This window comes from Lynx rufus, unplaced genomic scaffold (assembly GCF_022079265.1).
Source record: "Lynx rufus isolate CCGP_SWC_20201006 ecotype Redwood Valley unplaced genomic scaffold, mLynRuf1.p SCAF_1, whole genome shotgun sequence".
NCBI classification, from domain to species: Eukaryota; Metazoa; Chordata; class Mammalia; order Carnivora; family Felidae; genus Lynx; species Lynx rufus.
In genome coordinates, this window is record NW_025814823.1 from 172,505,370 (window position 1) to 172,524,068 (window position 18,699).

Below are 18,699 nucleotides of genomic sequence, written 5' to 3' on the forward strand. Positions count from 1 at the left end.
TGTACCTTAGCATTCCCCTCACAGAGAGGTGTTTTTTGTTTTTTGGTTTTTTTTAAGGCAAAGATTGTCAGATTGGATTTAAATGTTTATTTCTGAGAGCGAGCCTGTGTGGGGGAGGGGCAGAGAAAGAGAGGGACAGAGGATCTAAAGCAGGCTCTGTGCCGACAGCAGTGATCCCGATGCAGAACTCAAACTCATGAACTGTGAGATCATGACCTGAGCTGAAGTCTGACACTCAACCAAGCCACCCAGGCATTCCTAGAGAGGTTTCTTTGACCGTTGCTTAAGCTTTTCAAACTTGTTCCTCTCCCTGCTCCCATTCTTTTTTTAACTCATGCATTGTAAACAAAATCTGTAGATAGAAATGGGATATGGCAAGAGTGTTAGGGACCTTGTATTTGCCATTTCATACCTTTAGAGGAATCTTGGCTTTGTGAAGCACTGTCTTCTATAAGAAAATACTGATATGGTATGGTTCCCCAGTGTTTTAGGAAAATTTTGGGGGAGGACTTTGCTAAACTCTTAATCAACCAGCTAATTATATATATATATTTTTTTTTTCCCACGTATTCTTGGCGTTATATTCTTTTGTCTTATTACATTATACTGTAGATTTATATTTTATTTCTTCTTATTGGAAAAACAGAATCAAAGTATCAGGGGAAATGGCAGAAAACAGTATCAGGACTCACCTAATCAAAAGAAAAGAACAAACGGGGTCCACAGCCAGCCAGCCAAGCAGCAGAATCCCTTGATGGTAAGACTTATAGTTCTAATGCTAAGAAGGCAGTTCACCCTTTTTAGGAGGGGAGCAAGGGCATTGTCAAGGCACGTTGAATTAATATATTGACAGATTTTTGTGGGGTGAAATTGTGCATTATTTGCTCATTTAAAATATCTGGCTACTCTCAGTTACAGGTTTCTAACATTCAGTTGCATGTCTAATTTTTTATGTAGGTATTTAAATATTATTAGTACTATGAAAACAATGCATAGTCAACCCTGCTTTCTAGAAAGAGCAAGTCCTCATCTATTTTTCTGTCTGTATTTTTCTAAATAGAGTCTGTATTTTAATAAAGTTAATGGTTAAGAATATCACTGTTTTTTTTTTTTAAGTTGATAGAATTTAGAAAATTAAAATGTAGCTGGTGCCATAGCCTTTAGACTAGGGCTAAAGACAAATAACTGACCATTTTGCTCCAGAAAGTAATTCATAATTAATGGGTCTCCTTGCTTATCCTTTCTGCAAATCCTGGTATTTGTCTGTTGAATTTTCTTATAGTTTCATCTACTTTTCTTTTTTTAATAAGTGGGTGAAAATAGTAGTTTTAAGGTTTTAGCAAAAAGTTTTTTACCTGAGTTCCTAGGTGCTGTTTACCTAACTTGTGTTTTGATTTCACAGGCAAAGACATGTTAAAGATCAGTTTACTTTTAGACTACTTGCCTCTTTACTCTTATACTTTTTTCCTGTCTGATTGACACAGATGAAAAGAGAGCCATTTGTATATTGTTGAGTGTGCTGACAACACTTAAAAATAACCATTTGGTATAACCTTCCAGAGAGTAGTCTGATCGTATGGCAAGGCGGAAGAGGTTCTTAAAGTGTTTTCCTAGAAGAAAATTTTAAAGAATGTTCATCCCATTTCTCTTTTTAATAATAAAAACTTGGAAACAGTCTATCCAAGAATATAATAATAAATGTAAATCCTAGAGCTCTGTAGTTGTTAAAGATAATGGTGTGGATTTCTATTTATTCAAAAAAGAATACATTCAGAGTATATTACATTTTAAAAGTAGGTTATAGAGTAGTCTTATGTACTGAATAATTCCACTTAATTCATAGTAATTATACATGGATTCACAGTGTCTTCATAGAGAAAAAGCTAGAAAAATACACTGAAATGTTAAGAGTAATTCTCAGGGTTCAGAAAATTAATGAATAATTTTCTTTTTCCTGGTGTTTTTAAATTTTACATGTTATCAACTAAAAAAAGTTTTAGGCTTAAAATAAATAAAAATACAAGTACGAGACTAGGGATGGTGATTATATTCCTGGTTTAATTTTCTTCCTGATAAATTTGATAATACGCCTCCTCATTTATATTAAGTGAAGTGACTACGGAGGGTATGTTGTGTTTGTGTTTTTCTTAATAGAAATGTGAAAAAAAACTTCATCCACGAAAACTTCAGGATAATTTCGAAACAGGCAAGTCATTTTCTTTTTAAAATCTCTGGTGGGATTTGGTTTGGTTTTGACCTAACCTTGATTTTAGTCAAGAGTGTGATGGACTATGATAGATGAATAGGAAGAATTGCACATGATCTGTAGAGAGTTCAGGTATGTGGTCACGTTCTCTAAATAGGAAACTGACTAAACTGAACTTATTTAAATGATCAAGATGAAACGATTTTCCCTTTCAGTGTGCTATTTTTGTGTGTGAATGTCAAACTGTGCTATCCATGAATATTGTAAGTAAATACTAGTTAGAGGGGGATAGAACCTAGTATTGTAGAAGTGAGGAGACTTCATTCTCATATATGTTAAGAGGAGCACTTATTTCGGAAGGAGATTATTTCCCACTTTTAGGAGGTAATGAGCAACTTTAAGGTGGTACCTATGGATAGCATTTATTAAAGTAGCATTTGCAACGTCTCGATTCTCAGTTGGAAAGAGTAGGTGTGTGATCTGATTTGGAAAGTAATGTTGATGAATGTAGAAAGCTCTTTGGTAATACTGATTTAATAGATTTGAAAGTGCAGTAGACTGTTTTTTGTTTTTGTTTTTGAGAGAGAGCATGCATATGTGAGTGGGCGGGGGATAGATAGAGGGAGAGAGAGATCCCAAGCAGGCTCTGCGCTCAGTGCAGAGAGAGCCTGACACGGGGCTCGATATCACAACCTCAAGATCATGACCTGAGCTGAAATCAAGAGTTGGATGTTTAACCAACTGAGCCACCCAGGCAAGCTCCTCTACACTGTTTTTTCATATATGCTGTTTTGAATTATTTGAAATCTCTGTGCAATAGATGTGCATTTATTTATTATTTTTGAGAGAGAGAGAGCACACAAGCAGGGAGGGGCAGGGAGAGAGAGGGAGACACAGAATCGGAAGCAGGCTCCAGGTTCTGGGTGGTCAGTGCAGAACCCGATGAGGGGCTTGAACCCACAAACTGTGAGATCATGACCTCAGCCAAAACCAAGAGTCGGGACGCTCAACCGAGCTACCCAGGGGCCCCTATTCACCATTTCAATTTAAGGCTTTCATATAGAAAAGCCTAAGAAATAAGAACCATTATAGTCATATTTTTTTGTAATACTGTTTATGATTTGAGCAAGATAAACACTATTTTAAAAGGGATGCTTTAATCCTATTTTGGAAAGTTAAGGTTAACTGTGAAGTAATAGGAACTATCAGTAGTTTGGTATATATAAGTTGTGAGGGTAAAAGTACCCTTAGTAGGATTTTTCTGGCCACGTTGGGTGGTTGGGGACATGATAGACTGATAGTTTAATTAAGGTAAGTTCAGGAGTCAGTTACTTCACAAAGTACTTAAAAAGCCTTATGTTCGGGAAGAAGGCATTAAAAGAAGGTATACTCTCATTTCATATACCCAGCTTAATTGGGTATGGTATTGATATATAAAATTTGAGTTGTTTTGAAAATGAAGTATAAACGGATTTTTGTCTTGGGAAACCTCATTTGAGATTTTCTTAATCTTTCATGGTCAAGTCTCTATTCTACCTTAAAAAAACAAAAAGTGAAACCCTGATAAGTTGGGAGTTTTCTTGTACCATGATTTTGAAAATTTGGATTTTTCTTTAGGTTAATGTGTTCCCTAAAGATTTGGTAAGCTCTGCTCTGCCTTTAGTTTTCTTGAATTGGCCTCTATAAATCTTATATTAACATTTGTAATCTTTACGGTGCTTACATTTTGATCTATGTCAACAGGTTCCTTTTATGTTGGCACAAAAAACAAATATGGGAGGTAGATAAAAGTATGCCCATTATTGAAAGCATGTGAACATTAAGGGTCTTAAAAGCTGAGGGGCGCCTGGGTGGCTCAGTCAGTTAAGTATCTGACTTTGGCTCAGGTCGTGATCCTTGTGGTTTGTAGGTGTGAGACCCGTGTCAGGCTCTGTGCTGACAGCTCAGAGCCTGGAGCCTGCTTGGGATTCTGTGTCTCCCTATCTGCTCCTCCTCTGCTCATGCTGTCTCTCTTTTTCTCAAATATAAACAATAACAATAAAAACAACAACAAAAAATGAATGCTTTAAAAATAAATAAAAGCTGAGATTCAGATTTTGAATGAATGTGTGAAAATAAACAATAATAGATTAGAAAATCAGCTGAGCCCCAGTTCAGGGAAAGGAAAGTATTTTGATGGTTCTGCTTATGTTAGATTTTGAATGTGGGGACAAAAATATATACTGTATATGAATTCCTTTATAACAAAAGAAGGGAAGGACAGTATTTGAGTTCTTACTAAGTTACTGAGTGTATTTATTTTTTTAAACAGATGCTGTATGTGACTTGCCTTGCTCCAGTGAAGACCAGTTGCTAGAACATGCTGAGGGACAGTCTGTGGCATGTAATGGTCATTGCAAGTTCCCCTTTTCATCCAGAGCCTTTTTGAGTTTTAAATTTGACCATAATGCTATAATGAAAATCTTGGACCTTTGATAGCAGCAGATGTGTTGTGGAAGTCCCAAGATCAGAGACCTGTTGCATTTGAGTGGGTGTCTCTTTGAGCCTTACCTTTCTCAGGTGTTTTAAAGAAATGCAGGGAGGCAATGATGTTTCTGAAGATATTGTTCTCTGTGCAGAAGAGAGAGTAGAAAGAAACATGAGTTTGCACTGTAAATGCAGTTAAAACCTTTTATACAGATGTACCTTTTCAGTGTTTGGCCAACGAATTTAAGTTGCTTTTTATGAGAGCATTTTTTCTGTGTGATTGTGGTTTTTATTTCATGTTCTGGTCAAGAAAATAGTATTTGAATCATCATCATCAGGTAGCCAATATAATGGGAATGCTCCATCTATCCATGACAGTGATTGCAATAAGAGTTTCCTTATATTGACATTTTTAAAAGAAACTTAAAATTCACAAATACTAAATGAATGCAAGAACTGAAAATGTCACTGAAGTCAAGATTGCAGGTCATCTGCTTTGGTGGCATTTTGCGCATTTCTCTGCTTCTAACCACTTAGGTTCTCTAATCCTCCTCTGCTTGGAGATTTGTTGAAAGGTTATTTTTAGAGCCAGCATCTACTATGTAATGTTCATGTTAAAAACGAACTCTTAGCACTTCATTAAGGGACAAAGTCCTCAGCCTGGAGAGGGACTGAGTTGGTTGGGTGGGGAGTGGACACTCTGACTTGGCATTGAGAGCCTTGTGCAGTCAGTGATCAGTGAACCTGCTGGGGAGCAGGGAATCCAGGGCCTGGCAACTGCTTTGGTCTTGTCTTCACTGTCCTGCCATCAGTCCTTTAGTATTGTACAATGGTTTTGTTCCTGTGAAAATTTATTTTCTGTTGTAGCTGTGTAAATATGAATGGAATACTGACATTATTAAGTTTTACATTGCATCTCGGTATTGATCTCTGGAAACTGATGTATTAGGTTCCAATTTTCAGTAGTAGCAGAAACTGACATGCTTTTATGGGCATGCTGAAGCCTCTGGACGAAGGAGCACGAAGGGAAGGGGCATATGGTTCAGGCAAGTACAAGTAAAGCATTTCAATAGTGGAGGATCAGAACGTGAAGGTAGCATATACAGAACTCATTCCTGGCACTAGATTTTGCTCCTTCAGGATTCTTAAATCTAAATAAGGGTGGCAGTGCCCATTTTAAGAAGGATTTCAGCTCTAATTGAGGACAATCACCAGGGCTTTAAAGGGGTTTAGTGTTTGGGCTGCCTCTGACCTCACTGAAGGTATTTCTTTTGCGGGGTGGTGTGTGAGCATATGTGTGCGTGTGCATCTGTCATGTGGGTTTTAAAAATCTTTTTTTACATGTGGTATCCACAAAATATATCTCTGCTTGTAAATTTTATTATAGAAATCTTTATTCTGTATAGATAGCCTATTTAATAGGGATTCTATATAACCCAGTGGGACTTTCAGAAGAAGTACTATTGTAAGGAATTCACTTGGTATTTCTTTGCTTTAGCTTTTAAATGGCTTGATTTTAAAGGAGAAATTCTATTTATTAATAAAAGTGTCACCCTCTTGGTGCTAAGCAGGAGAATTCACAATTACAGCAGTGTGTTTAAAATTAGGTTTTTCATAATCCTGCATCTTTTAATGTGATAAACTTGTGAATCCTTCTGTGACCTTTTTTAAAATGCATTATATGACTGCTTTTGGAAGCTCTTACTGTTCTTTCCAGAAATACAGCTGCTTTGCTTGGGTCTCCTTGAGCCATATTTATAGTTGGTCCCAGCATTCCAGATTTCTGTTAAATTGTTAGGCGAGTAAAAACTTAGTTTGCCTCGCAGGTAAATCATTTTCACTCACTTACTGTCATCTGGAAACCATACAATTTCAGTGATTGTGTGTGTGTGTGTGTGTGTGTGTGTGTGTGTGTGTGTGTTGTTTAATTTTTTTCTATTTTAGTCAGTTTTTTCTGGTGCCTAGAGTTGGGTTTTTCAGCTCTAAATATGAAAGCAAAAGAGATTAGAGTTAGTTACCAGAAGTATGTCCTCTAAAGGTGTGGTGAGCCTTTTTAAGAACCAACAGATTCTCTCTTGTCAATTACAGCAGTTTAACAATAGTTAAATGTTATTGCTGTTGTGCTGCTTCATTTAATGCACTGTGGAACAGAATAAGGGTATTGTTGGGATGGGATTTTGGTAACTTGAGGCTTTTAGCTGTGTTGACAGTTTGAGATAAAAAGATGTGAGTTAAAGTTTATGTGTGTGATATGACTTAACTATGCAGAAAATATATAAGTTGGGTGTACCTGTTTTATGTACATCTGCTATACTTACTCCCTTGAACCTGTGTATTTCTCAGTGTTCAGGTTACCTTGAGAAAGGCCATGCTTAGCACAGAACTGGATTTCTCCTCTGAGAAATTATAGCATGGTTTGAAGGAATCAAGTGATAAAGCAGTGTGCTGAATATGCAATAATTTACTTCTGTGTGCTGCATTTTAAGAAGCTAGAGGAGAAGAGTAGTTGTGTTGGCTTCATTATGTTTTATGTCTTTGAGAGAAAAATAGGTCTTTGAGTCCACTTTTTAAATGTTCTTATGTTCCAACCTTACATGTTCCAAGGTTCAGTGCACTGTGAATCTTTTTTTTTAATTTTGTAGGTGCTTTTATGTATAACTGTAATGATTTGTAGGATGTTAAGTGAAGTTTTTTGTACTTAACCATTGTTATCCAAAAGGTAGGGGTATAATTTACATGCTTTCACAAGCTTTTTGTTAAGAAAGAGCAAATGAATGGTTTTAGGATTTCAACCAGTGACACTCTCCTGAGACAGAAATTGAATGAAACCCTTAGCATGGGTAAAATTTGAAGAGGTTTGAAACTTAAGTTGGATTTTCATGTTAATATATAAAAACAAGTCTCCTGTGCTGTCAAAGGATTTGTGGTCACTGCTTGCTGCTTTGAGCTTTGGATATCCTTATTTTTCTATTAAATATCAATTAGTAAGTGCAGATAATGAAGATGTATAGCAAAATACAGCAAAAGTAATTATATGCTGTAAGATTGGGTATTTTGTCTTTTAAGGCTTTAGTAGTTTTGTGTAATGTCAAATAAAAAAATTCAAATCTAAGTGAATGGCATCCTTCCATAGGAATTAAATTTAAATTTTATTATAAAACTCAACATATTATGGTGGTCATTAGAAAAATTCAGGTCTAAGTGCATGTATGCATTAAAAACATTTCGTTACCTAATTCCCTTCCCCCCTCCTTTGGTTTCCAACAGGAGTTAACTTGAACAGTAAGAAGCAAAGTCGATATAAAAATTAGACTGCCAAATTACTTTTCTTACTATGATAATATATTGTGGCTTCTTATCTTTATTTCTGTACCAGTACTTCTCTCTGCCTGTTCAGAGATTGTGTTTTGATTGACATCTATTGTGTCTCTGTATTCTCTGAGGCAGTGTTTTCTTTGCATATTAATCATAGTTACAAGGTCAAATTCATTAACATGTTTCTGATTGAAGAAAGGTGTTACTTAGTGATTTTGACTCGGATTATATTCTGGCCTGGGGAAGGGGCTCATATGTATTGTTTTAACTTCAGATTAATGATAAGCAAGACTTATTTTGTCTGAAGGTGTCAATATCCTTTTCCTTTAAGTACCTATCTCTGGGTAAACAAGTGTTAGTAAAAGTACAGTTTTGTTAAACCTTGTTTTTGATAGTTGGATAAAGCCTGGCTGGTTCCTCATTTTATGTTCTGTCCTAAGCCTTTAAAGTGCATTTGTATAGTTGCCTAAAACTCTAAAAATGAGATTATGATGGGCTTTCTCAGCAGCTTTTTCTACCTAGAATTGAGTTGCTCTTGAAGTTTATACTCCTGTGTCATAAAGATGGCAGATTGCAAATAGGCAGTAAAGGCTCTTTCCCGTGCTTGCAAAATAGAGTTCTGGATTGCAGTTTCAAGATCCAGTATAGAGAATTATTACAGAACAAAAGTGCTTTGAGGGGAAGATAGCTGTAGTTGTTGGGCAAAGAGTGGAAGGAAGAAATTTTAGAAGATAAATCAATTCTTGAGTGCTGTCTGTTGTATTAGGCTAGAAACATGATCATTGCCTAGGCCAAGCAGTGTCTAATATATATGGCCATTACCAGGTGTTTCCTAGCTCTGGGTAAAGTTATTTTTTTACCGTTGCCAAGCAATCCAGTAAATCTTAAGTAATTTTTCTCACTTCAGAGACCAGTATTTGAGAGTGCAGTCCTTCCTGTGCTGATAATTTACAACTCCAGCTGCACTGAAGTGCTCTACTTTCTTACAGGAATGTGACTCAGAGCACCGACAGCCATGGTCAGGCATGTGTCATAGTCACTTCATATGGTAGCTATACATTTGTCCTGAATGGTGATCCATTCCTTTCCATCTAGTTTTCTTGTGACAAACCACATTACTATTGAAACAGTAGTCTAAAGCTAAGGAAAAGAATGAAGCTACCTCTCATACATGGGAGTGGACTTGGAAGGCTGGCTGCCACCAGCTTAGTTGCTCAGACTTTAAAGTACAAAGAAATGTAAATAAAAAGCTATGGTAAAATATGGAAGTTTTATTTTGAGAGATGTTTATAATTGAATCTTTACTCTGGGTCTCCAGATGAATGAAATCACAAGTAATGAGATTCCATTTGTCTTGTGTCTTCTGTGGTTAGCAGAGGGGATGGTCTAGCTCTAGTAGCAGCTTGAAAGCACAATCTGAAAATAACCGTGACAAGAGTGCTTGCATTAGCTGTGTCATATTGGCCAAGGGTGCTTGGGAGAAAGGGATTGGATGCAGAAATCAGTTGAAGTCAGTTGCCTTGGTTTGTGACTTCGTCCCATATCAGCCCTCCTCTTAGTAGACTTCTTTTATCCAATGGAAGAATAAGGCCCTGAACATATATATGTGCTGCTTTTTTTTTGGTGGGAGGGCTCTTGCAGGGGTTTGGGTGTTGTTTTGGTTCTTGGCTTCTATCTGTTGAATGCCATTTGAAGACTGGTTGTTTCTTAATTCTGTTTCTTGGTGTGACTGGCCGGGAAGAGGCCATAAGAGTCTCCACCCCACCCCACCCCACCTATCCTTTTTTATCTCATCCCTTCTATAGAAAAATAGTTTGTGCTACATCCATATGGTGGTAAGTCTGCCACAGTGGGAATTTACATGCAGTGATCATAATCTTGCTTGCCTTCTACAGATGATCTCACTTGACCCTTGGGCTGTAAGCAGACAGGCAGGCTATGGACACCTGTGCTGTTTTGGGTCTCTCAATGCATTTAGCTTGTCTATTGGATTTGGGAACAAAGAAAACTTCTGTGTGGTTCTAGGGTAAAATGGGCAGTGTTCTGCTAGTCTTTAGTCCTTGAGTGGACTTTAGTTAACAGGTTGTGGACTTGCGGAGGTAGAATGTAATATTTTAATTTAAGCTGCTTTTAATTCGTTGACTGAGGTTCTAAAACAGTCTATAGCTACTACAGTTGAAACATTTTGGGCACAAATCTACCATTGTTAGTCATTTCTCAAGCTTTAAGAAGTTAGTTCTTTGTAAAATACCTTGGCTGAATATTCTTTTGTGATATTTTAAGATCAACTACGGATGACAACAAATGAAAGCAAAGGTTTTCAACAGAATGCAGTTTAGCAAGGTAGTAACTATTCCTCAGTCGTTCGGTTAGGTGTTAATACTTTTTGCAGTGAATGGGTAGCAGTGGACTTAACACTCTTCATGTCCTGTATATATCATGTGCACTGATAGAGAAGCACAAAAGGTGTATCTACGAGAGTTTCTCTGTGCGTTTCACTACTGTCCTAGGGCACTGCTGTCTCTGTTCAATTTAGGTTTGTGTTTGGATGTTGTACGAGTACCGTTTAATTTCAAATATAAGTGTCCAAAGAATGGAGTCTTTAATTTTGCTTATTTGCTCATATTTCACTTCAAAGTTAGGACAGGAGACAACTGATTTTCCATTTTCTTACAAACTTTTTTTCAGTAACAGGGAAGGAAAATAAAACCCTGAACTATATTGTATATATATATTTGTGTATATTAATACACACATAGTATATATATATATACACACATATTTTCTTATGATTGTGTTTGAAATGCATTAGCTTAATACCTTATAAAAAATCGTCTTTGGTAAGTATTGACACAATTCAGATTATAAGTTTTACCTGTTGGCTTTAATGAAAACTTAAAACAATCTTATTTCAGAATAAAATAATCAAATGGAATTGTAGTTCATGGATTAACTAAGGTGAGATATTCTTATATATGAGATTGTCTTTCAACTAATCAAAATAAGGATATGCAGTTTAGTTTGGATGGGAAAGGGGGTAAGAAATTTTTTTTTTTTTTTTAACCCTGCTACTTCCAAAACAAGGGTTTGAAGTGTCTTTGATGCTGTGGAGACTAGGTAATGTTCATGGAAGATGTGTAGTCTTAAAACCGTTTTCTTGGAAGTAGGTTTTAGTGTATACAAGGTGAAGCTATTTATGCTGAGTCATGTTAAATTTTATGTGGGACCTAAAAAGCTGGCAGAAAACAATTGAAGTGGTCTCACTAAATAGGATATTAAGAGAACTGGACTTTAGAATAAATGTGATAATTAGGTTTGTAAACTATTCAGTAATCATTTGTCTTATGTGGAATGATTTAACATTTAATTTTTGCCTTAATTATCACAGCATTTTATTACTTTACCTTCTAGGGCATTTTAATGTTTGGAAAAAGACTCTGAGTAAACCATTGGAGTAATTCTATTTATGGTAGTAATGAAGTTCCTGGTGCTTGATTTGGTTGTCAAACAGAGCAGAAAAGGTACCCTCTGAAACACCTGTGGGGTTTACCTCGTTCTACAAATTGAGACCTTTAGAGTGGATTTGTGTTTCTGGATTTATTATATTCTGGCTAAACAGTAGCTTGGTCTCTTTCCCTCTGTGTTAATGGAAGGATGAGGACTGATTTTCACTTAATTTGGGTGTGGCTATTATAAATTAAGAATTTCCAATGAGTTTAAATGTTTGCCGGATAAAGTCTACTAGAAATGCCAGCTGCACTCTCCACTGAGAAAATGAACAAAGACCTGTCTTAACAGTTATTCTTTTTTGAAAGCTTTTTGATGTAAATAACATCAGTTTAGAAATTAAAAACCTTTTATCATACAGAATACAATTTGGATGAAGGGAAGTTCCTTTGTATTTTAAAACATTTTTATGGTTGATTGTTCAAATATTGGCTTTCTGTAAAAATATTATCGTGTTACATTTAGACTGTTTGTAGTGCAATATCAATAAATTTTGCTGCTCCAGCAGTTTTAATTACTACCTTAACCTGGTTTCTGCTACTGTTACTTGTTATTATATTTTGGTTGTGTCTCTTTGGACCGATAAAAAATGACAAGTATGAGATAAAGACCTGCTTACATGATGAGAAGAAATCTTAAAAGGTAGAATGTGTTTGCAAAAGTGAAAATAAAGAACTGGTATGTATTCTCCATCTCAACAGTTTGGTTATTGCTTTAAAGCAGAATTACAGTTACATACATACAATCCCTTATATTTATTCTAGAACCAGGCTTTCCAGATAGAATGCTTGGCAGTCCCAAATAGAATGCTTGACCATCCTTGGATCTTCAGAAAAATCTATTCTTCTCCACTAGAGACCTCAGCTGTATGAGAATTTTTATTTAAAATTTTAAGAGGTGGCCCAAGCTTTCATACTGAGAGCTGACCACACACTTGCAGGAAGAGTGTTTCTCTAACAGATGTGTTGCCATCCTTTCTTGTATTTGTGTGTGACTTCCTTGCTCTTCCAGTTCTTTTTATTTAATGTTTTATTTATTCTTGAGAGAGAGAGCATGAGCGAGGGAGGGGCGGAGAGAGAGAGGGACACATAATCTGAAGCAGATTCCAGGCTCTGAGCTGTCAACACAGAGCCCGATGTGGGGCTTGAACCCAGAAGCCATGAGATCATGACCTGAGCCGAAGTTGGTCGCTCAACCGACTGAGCCACCTAGGTGCCCCCTCCAGTTCTTAATTATATTCCATTTCCCTGATTTTTCGTTAGATAACTTCCCATTCATTCCAAGTTTTAAAAGGCAGCTAAATAGAAATTGGCGATAAATGAGGTTTCTTTGGCTGTTTTGACCTAATATACTATTTTCTAGTCCCCAGCTCTGACCCGGGCTTTCGATTTAATGTGAAGCATCACAGGTTTGATATTTACATGTTAAACAGTATTGCAGGAGGGGCACTTGGGTGGCTCAGTCGGTTAAGTGTCCGACTCTTGGTTTCAGCTCAGGTCATGATCTCGGGGTTGCTAGTTTGAGCCCCATGTGGGGCTTTGCACTGACGGTCCTGCAAAGCCTGTTTGGAATTCTCTCCCTCTCGCAAAATAAACTTAAAAAAAAATTAAACAGTATTGCAGGACAGCCTTACCCTTTAATGAACACAGTTAAAGTACATCATGGAATTAGAAATATTTATTCAGAATATAAGAATGTTTGTAAAATATTATAAATGTCTCTGTATAAATAAATGGAGTTTTTTTTTTTTAAATTCTATATCAAATAACACAAAGTAGCTATTTTACAGCAGCTAAAACTAAAGGCATCTGGAAACATTTAAAGCATACAAGTGAAGAATCTAAAAAATTACAAGGTATAGTACAGTGTTAAGTGGCAACTTTAAAATGAGACTCTCAGTACAAACAGTAGAACAATACTGACAAATGCAAACTTAGTCACATGTGCTTTAATAACTGACAGTACATTCAAGCAGGGTTTTCTAATTCAAGTGGTTTAAAAAGCACATTTTCAAATAGGAAACTGAAATCTCATGCAAAGTAAGTAAGTCTTGATAATATGTCAAGAAACTGATTAGAAATAGAAAAGTGAACATTTCATTATCTTTGCATTAGGTTCAAACAAAAGCAGATTCTTATTAGGGGCTCTCACTTGGCAGTCCTGACAGGAACACTCTCCGTGAATTCTAGGAGTTCTACAAACAGAACATTTTCTACATGGATTTGATTTGCAAAAAGTGCCAAAGTGAACAGTACAGCAAGAACTACCTAAAGGCAGGTCGTCTGTGTGAATGGAGGGTGAGAATTCTGTATATAGCTTGCTTTATTCTGCTGAGCTGGGATTTCAAATGATTAGTGGGTGATTTGTAGCAACCTTGACTATGGAAAAAATCAAGTCAAGGGTATGGTTAGGGTTTGGTTATTCCAGTAGCAGTTGCTGTTACTGGGCAATGATTTCTTGGTCATATGTAAGATCTTAGATGCAATGTGATAAGAGAATTTATCAAATATTAATCACAAATGCAACCATTGTCTATGTGAAACTGTCTTCCTCTGTACAGGAATTGGTAAAATGAGAACGCATGTATAGCTGCTTTTCAGCTTGTACCCTTTTCACTTGTTTATATTTTAATAGCCATGGAGTGCTCAGTGATGATACGGTGGCAGCAGCCACCATCAATAGTTCTTTTTCCAATTCTAAAAAGTCCATGCTTGGCAGCCTAAGGCATGTCTCTATTAGTGAGTCACATGAAATTAATTAGAAAGTAACTTCAAGTGTGTAAAATGGGGAACTTGAGAAGGCCACAGAGTCAGCGCTCACTTGAGCCCGGCTGACATGAACACAGGTTTCAGCGACCCAGAAGAGGATTTGGATAAACTTCAGTAAGAACTGTGTGTGCAGCAGGTAGAGTTTGTAAGCCTCAGTGAGAGGTGATGATTGTGTCAAATAGGCCACTGGACTGGATAAATCAAAAAACATTTGCTGTGTGTTTGTTTTGGAGATTTTAAAAATACTATTCTACAAAGCTGTCATTTCAGAAAAAAACCTCCAAAATGTTGCTTCTGCTCCCTTCCCTCCCAAAATGCCTTGGCAGCCCTATGACTGCACCCTGTTGAATTCAGTGAAATTTCACTCTTCAGGTGATTCTTTCCCTTTGGGTCTCTGCTGCATCTAGAAATGTACATACAGCTGTAAACTAAGTGAACATGATCTTTGCACTTTCTGCAGTTTCACAGATGAGACCTAACTCCCAGTTAGGCATTTGCAAATGGCTTCAAGTTTTATGGATCCTTAGGATTTCTGTAAGTCATTAATAAAAGCTTTGGTCATTTTCTGTACTCCTGATGTCTCTTCTCACTACTTTACTTAGAACATGAACATGATATTCCAAACACGTGAGAGCTTTGAGTTAGGTAATTGATAGAATTAAGAATTTTTAGGATACTATAGAGGTTCGTAAATTCATGCCATTGACAGACTCCAGTCCAGATGAGCTAAAACTATGGGGTGTTTTTTTTTTTCCTTCATTTAGAATAACATAATTGGATCTATATGTAGGTGGGAATTAGATCTTCAAATAGTTTCAAGTTTTTCTTAGAGCAGTAAAATCCTTACTAGCCTCATCCTAACAGTTTTTGAGAAAAAAATCGCATTGTGTCTAATTGGGACTGCCTTTCTGGAGTAGAATGTCAGGGCTCTAATTAAGTTCTCTAAGATCCCTGTAGAAAGTACTGACGCAGGCTCAGAGGAGGACTTAGCAACAGGTGCATGCATCTCCAAGGAGAATTAAGCAATTATGTTTAACTGGCGCTTAATTTTTTTATTAACTGAACATTCCAGTTTCAGGCAACATGGATATTAACTTCAGGAACTTGACATGCTTGCAGATGAGAGCGAATATGAAACAGTTAATTACCTGCATTGGCAGTGATGAAACATCTAGTGTGTACCGCTGGGACTGGAGCATGAGCTGGAGGAAGGGCATGAGAAATCTCACCTGTCTGATCACACAAGATACTTAATCGTAAATAACTTCTGGTATGTCTCAAAGAGGAATCTTCCCACCTGCAAGTCCATTGAAGTTCTGGCAGCTGGTGCAGATGGGGTTTGGCGGAACATCAGATCAGTTGGCAGGCCCACACATGGATGCCACTCCAGCCACAGACTGCAGTCTCTTTTGCCTGATTTTTGCCTTAATTCGGCAGTGGGAAATACAACCCTAAGGAACTGTGAGATGGATCCTTTCTTCCTGTGCCTGTTTCTCTGAGAGCCAGAGACTGACCTCTGAACAGAGAAGGTGACTGCCTAAAAGGAGTAACCACTGAGGAAGCCGGAAAACAAAAAACATGAAAGTCAAATCTGTTTCATTGTTTACCTTTTATGGAGAGGTCAATAAACCAGCTTCTATTTAGAAAGAAAAACTCAGGTTTTCAGGCACCTGCAATTTTTTTACTTTTAATCAATGTGGTTTTAGTGGGACTCATGATTAGAATAAATCAGTGCCTCTTGGTTCACCTTCAACCAGCATCTTGTCTTAGGGAGTATTTGAAAAACACAAGGAAAGGAAATCAACTATTTAATTGCTTTTTTATTCCACACCTTTATAAAAGTAACAGTTTTCTGGGGAAATAGTTTGGATCTAGTCACCACATATTAAAAAGTATGATGTTGAAGGATAAACTCAAAGGAGACCAGGTAGGGTAATACTGGGCTTAAAATGGAGGAGCTGAGACCTCCCGAGTCTGAAAGAGTTACATGACCCTATATGACTCACCTAAAAGAGTGAGTTCTCTTTTAACTTGGACCAAGAATGGTAGACAGAGGTCAGCAGACGATTTTATTCCTGTGTCAGCTATACCTTTCAGTGTTGGTGAAATTAAAACTTCTGATGCCTGTTCAGTCAACAGAAGAGCCATGAGTGGTTTCCCACCCTGGACATCCCAGTTGGCTAAGGGGAGGCCGTTTCCCCTAGGCAGACTGGAAAAATGGGGAAAACCAGCATTTTGCCTCTTAAACCCCTTTTGCACATACTTTTTTAGCCATAAAATTTTCCTTATGACAAAATGAAACTTTATCACACACATAAAAATTAAGAAAAAAAAATCACAAGAACCATCTTTGCTAAATAGTAGATACATAACAGAAACAGGAGCCAGTGGGCACTTTCACAGTGATCAAAGCAGCCAAAAGCCGGTCCTTCCAGACTTACGCTGGTTTTTGTTTTGTTTTGTTTGAAGGCAGGCAGCTTCACTGCTGGCCTGAGAAAGAAGGGTGATCGCTTTTGGGAAAGAACTGCCCTGCCCTCCAAGGTGGGGGCTGGAGTGGCCTTCGCCATTGCAAAGAAAGCTTGAGGAACTCAGCTTGTCTGAAAACAGACTTTTAGTAGCTCACGGATATTGGGGCTGTAATGTGACCTGGTCATAAACAAAACTTCGTGCACTGTGGCATTGGGATACAGTTCTCAGGAGACTGGGTGGATCTTCAGGTGCTACAGAATGAAAGGCAAGTGGTGTTTGAAAATGTCAGTGTAGGGTAACTACAGAAGAACTGAAAGACAGGAATGGAATAATGAATTTAAGATGGTGGAGGCCTTCCTGAAAGAATTCAGGTACTTTGGTCCCCGCCCAGCCCTGTCAGCATTTTTCTTGAGATTTAACCTGTTTAAGGACTAAGTACCGTATACTAACCGCCATTTCTCTAGGGGGATAAAAGGAGGTCTCAACAACCATTTCTTCACCCCCTGCCCTTCCTAACAGCAGAAGTGAAGTTGAACTGGTGGTTCAGTAGCAGTCTCTTCAATAGGTGGTATCAGCCTGCAAAACATTCAGTCTACTCCATGTCCTGCCTCTTGCCTTTAGAGAAAGAGCGGTCCAGAGCTATGTTTCTCGTCCTGTGCATGAGCTTTATTTGATTCATGCAGAACAGCAATTATGTGGTGCCCTGGGGTGGGCAAAAGTACTAATGCTCCTCTGCTCTTGAAGAAACTCCTGGTAAAATTTTAGTTCCACTGTATGTATCAATAGGACTATCTCAGCTCTAAGTCTTGGCTTTAATAAGGCTCCACTGGGAGGGAAAATCCCAGAGTCAAAAGAAAGTGCCCTTCCCATCCCTACATCCACAGTGAGAGGTGAAAGAAGTGCTCATTCTCCCAAACAGCTGTCAGGCATAGCCCTGGGGTTGCTCCCCCTATAACTTCAAATGTATCAGGGACCAGAAGCGATGCCTATGCACCACTCCCCTGTAATCTACCTTCCAGAGCACCTCTGAGCGACCGTCTGTCTTGGGGTTGGTAGTGGGACTTGAACACCAAAGGCCTGGTTGCAATAAGCAAATCAGTTCTAGAGGCTGAAGACAACCCCTCCCCACTCCCATGTGTTGTCAGCATTTATCCCTGAAGAAGAAAGAGGAGAAATGGGATGTCAAAGATAAGGAAAGAATGGACAGTCTTGTAAAACAAATGCCGAGGGTACCACCAATGCACAAGCTCCAGAACAGGTGGGAGAGTGACTGCCGGGGCTGAGAGCAAAAGCAAGGCCTACTGAGCATGGCGCACAGAGCAGGTATTTACAGGCTGTCCGTGGGCCTGGAAGGGTAGGGGCAGGAGCCTCTGGATAGTCTACACGGTGTCACCAGGCCACTCACCCCTGGGGCTGATGAGTCCATGGCACTCCACTATGCAGGTGCTGACCTACCTGCCAACCTTCCTTTCTGTCACTCTCCCACCAGGTGCTCTGCCTCCGGGGTGCTTCTGTCCCCGGTGAACTGCTAGAGTTTAGCTTCCATGGAAGGAGCTTTGGTGCCCAAGTGCTGATTAAAGTGAAGTTTCATTGGTGTGTGGCCTTGAGTTCTCCTCCTCCAGCAGAGCTATTCTTTGCTTGAGCATCCTCACTTGGGTCTCGTGTCTCTCCACCATGGCCATCATCTGAGACTCCAACTTCTTCAGTTTGTTCTGATGCTTCTTCTTTGCTTTCTCATAGGCAGCCACCAAGTTGCTGTGGGAGGAGAGGGGAGGAGAAGGAAGAATTCTGGGGCACACACTACTGTCTGCTGGGTAACCAGGTCCAGAGAGAGGTCCCTCGGTCTCTAAAGTAGGAATCTGAAGTCAGGTGTTCGGCGCTCATGGCCATTCACCTGTTGGCTTAACTGTAGTTAGTTTCCGTGCTAGAGACTTCTCCCTAATCTGTTAGGAGGAGTGTAAACCAACA

General features: G+C 38.3%; 2 protein-coding genes across 3 annotated transcripts in view; one reads left to right on the forward strand and one right to left on the reverse strand.

Annotated features, from left to right (window-relative positions):
• DCP2 (decapping mRNA 2) overlaps positions 1-12,186 on the forward strand; it is a 50,750-nt gene extending 38,564 nt beyond the window's left edge. Inside the window, exons 9-11 of the mRNA XM_047090275.1 lie at positions 647-757; positions 2,155-2,206; positions 4,518-12,186. Coding sequence (XP_046946231.1) covers positions 647-757; positions 2,155-2,206; positions 4,518-4,681 — 327 coding nt within the window. The 3' untranslated portion in view covers positions 4,682-12,186. The remainder of the gene's footprint in view (positions 1-646; positions 758-2,154; positions 2,207-4,517) is intronic.
• A 1,181-nt stretch (positions 12,187-13,367) lies between these two features.
• Positions 13,368-18,699, reverse strand: part of MCC (MCC regulator of WNT signaling pathway) — a 278,022-nt gene continuing 272,690 nt past the window's right edge. For both annotated transcript variants that reach the window (XM_047090287.1, XM_047090297.1), the window contains one exon: positions 13,368-18,486. In XM_047090287.1, the coding sequence (XP_046946243.1) occupies positions 18,306-18,486 (181 nt within the window). In that variant the 3' untranslated portion in view covers positions 13,368-18,305. The remainder of the gene's footprint in view (positions 18,487-18,699) is intronic.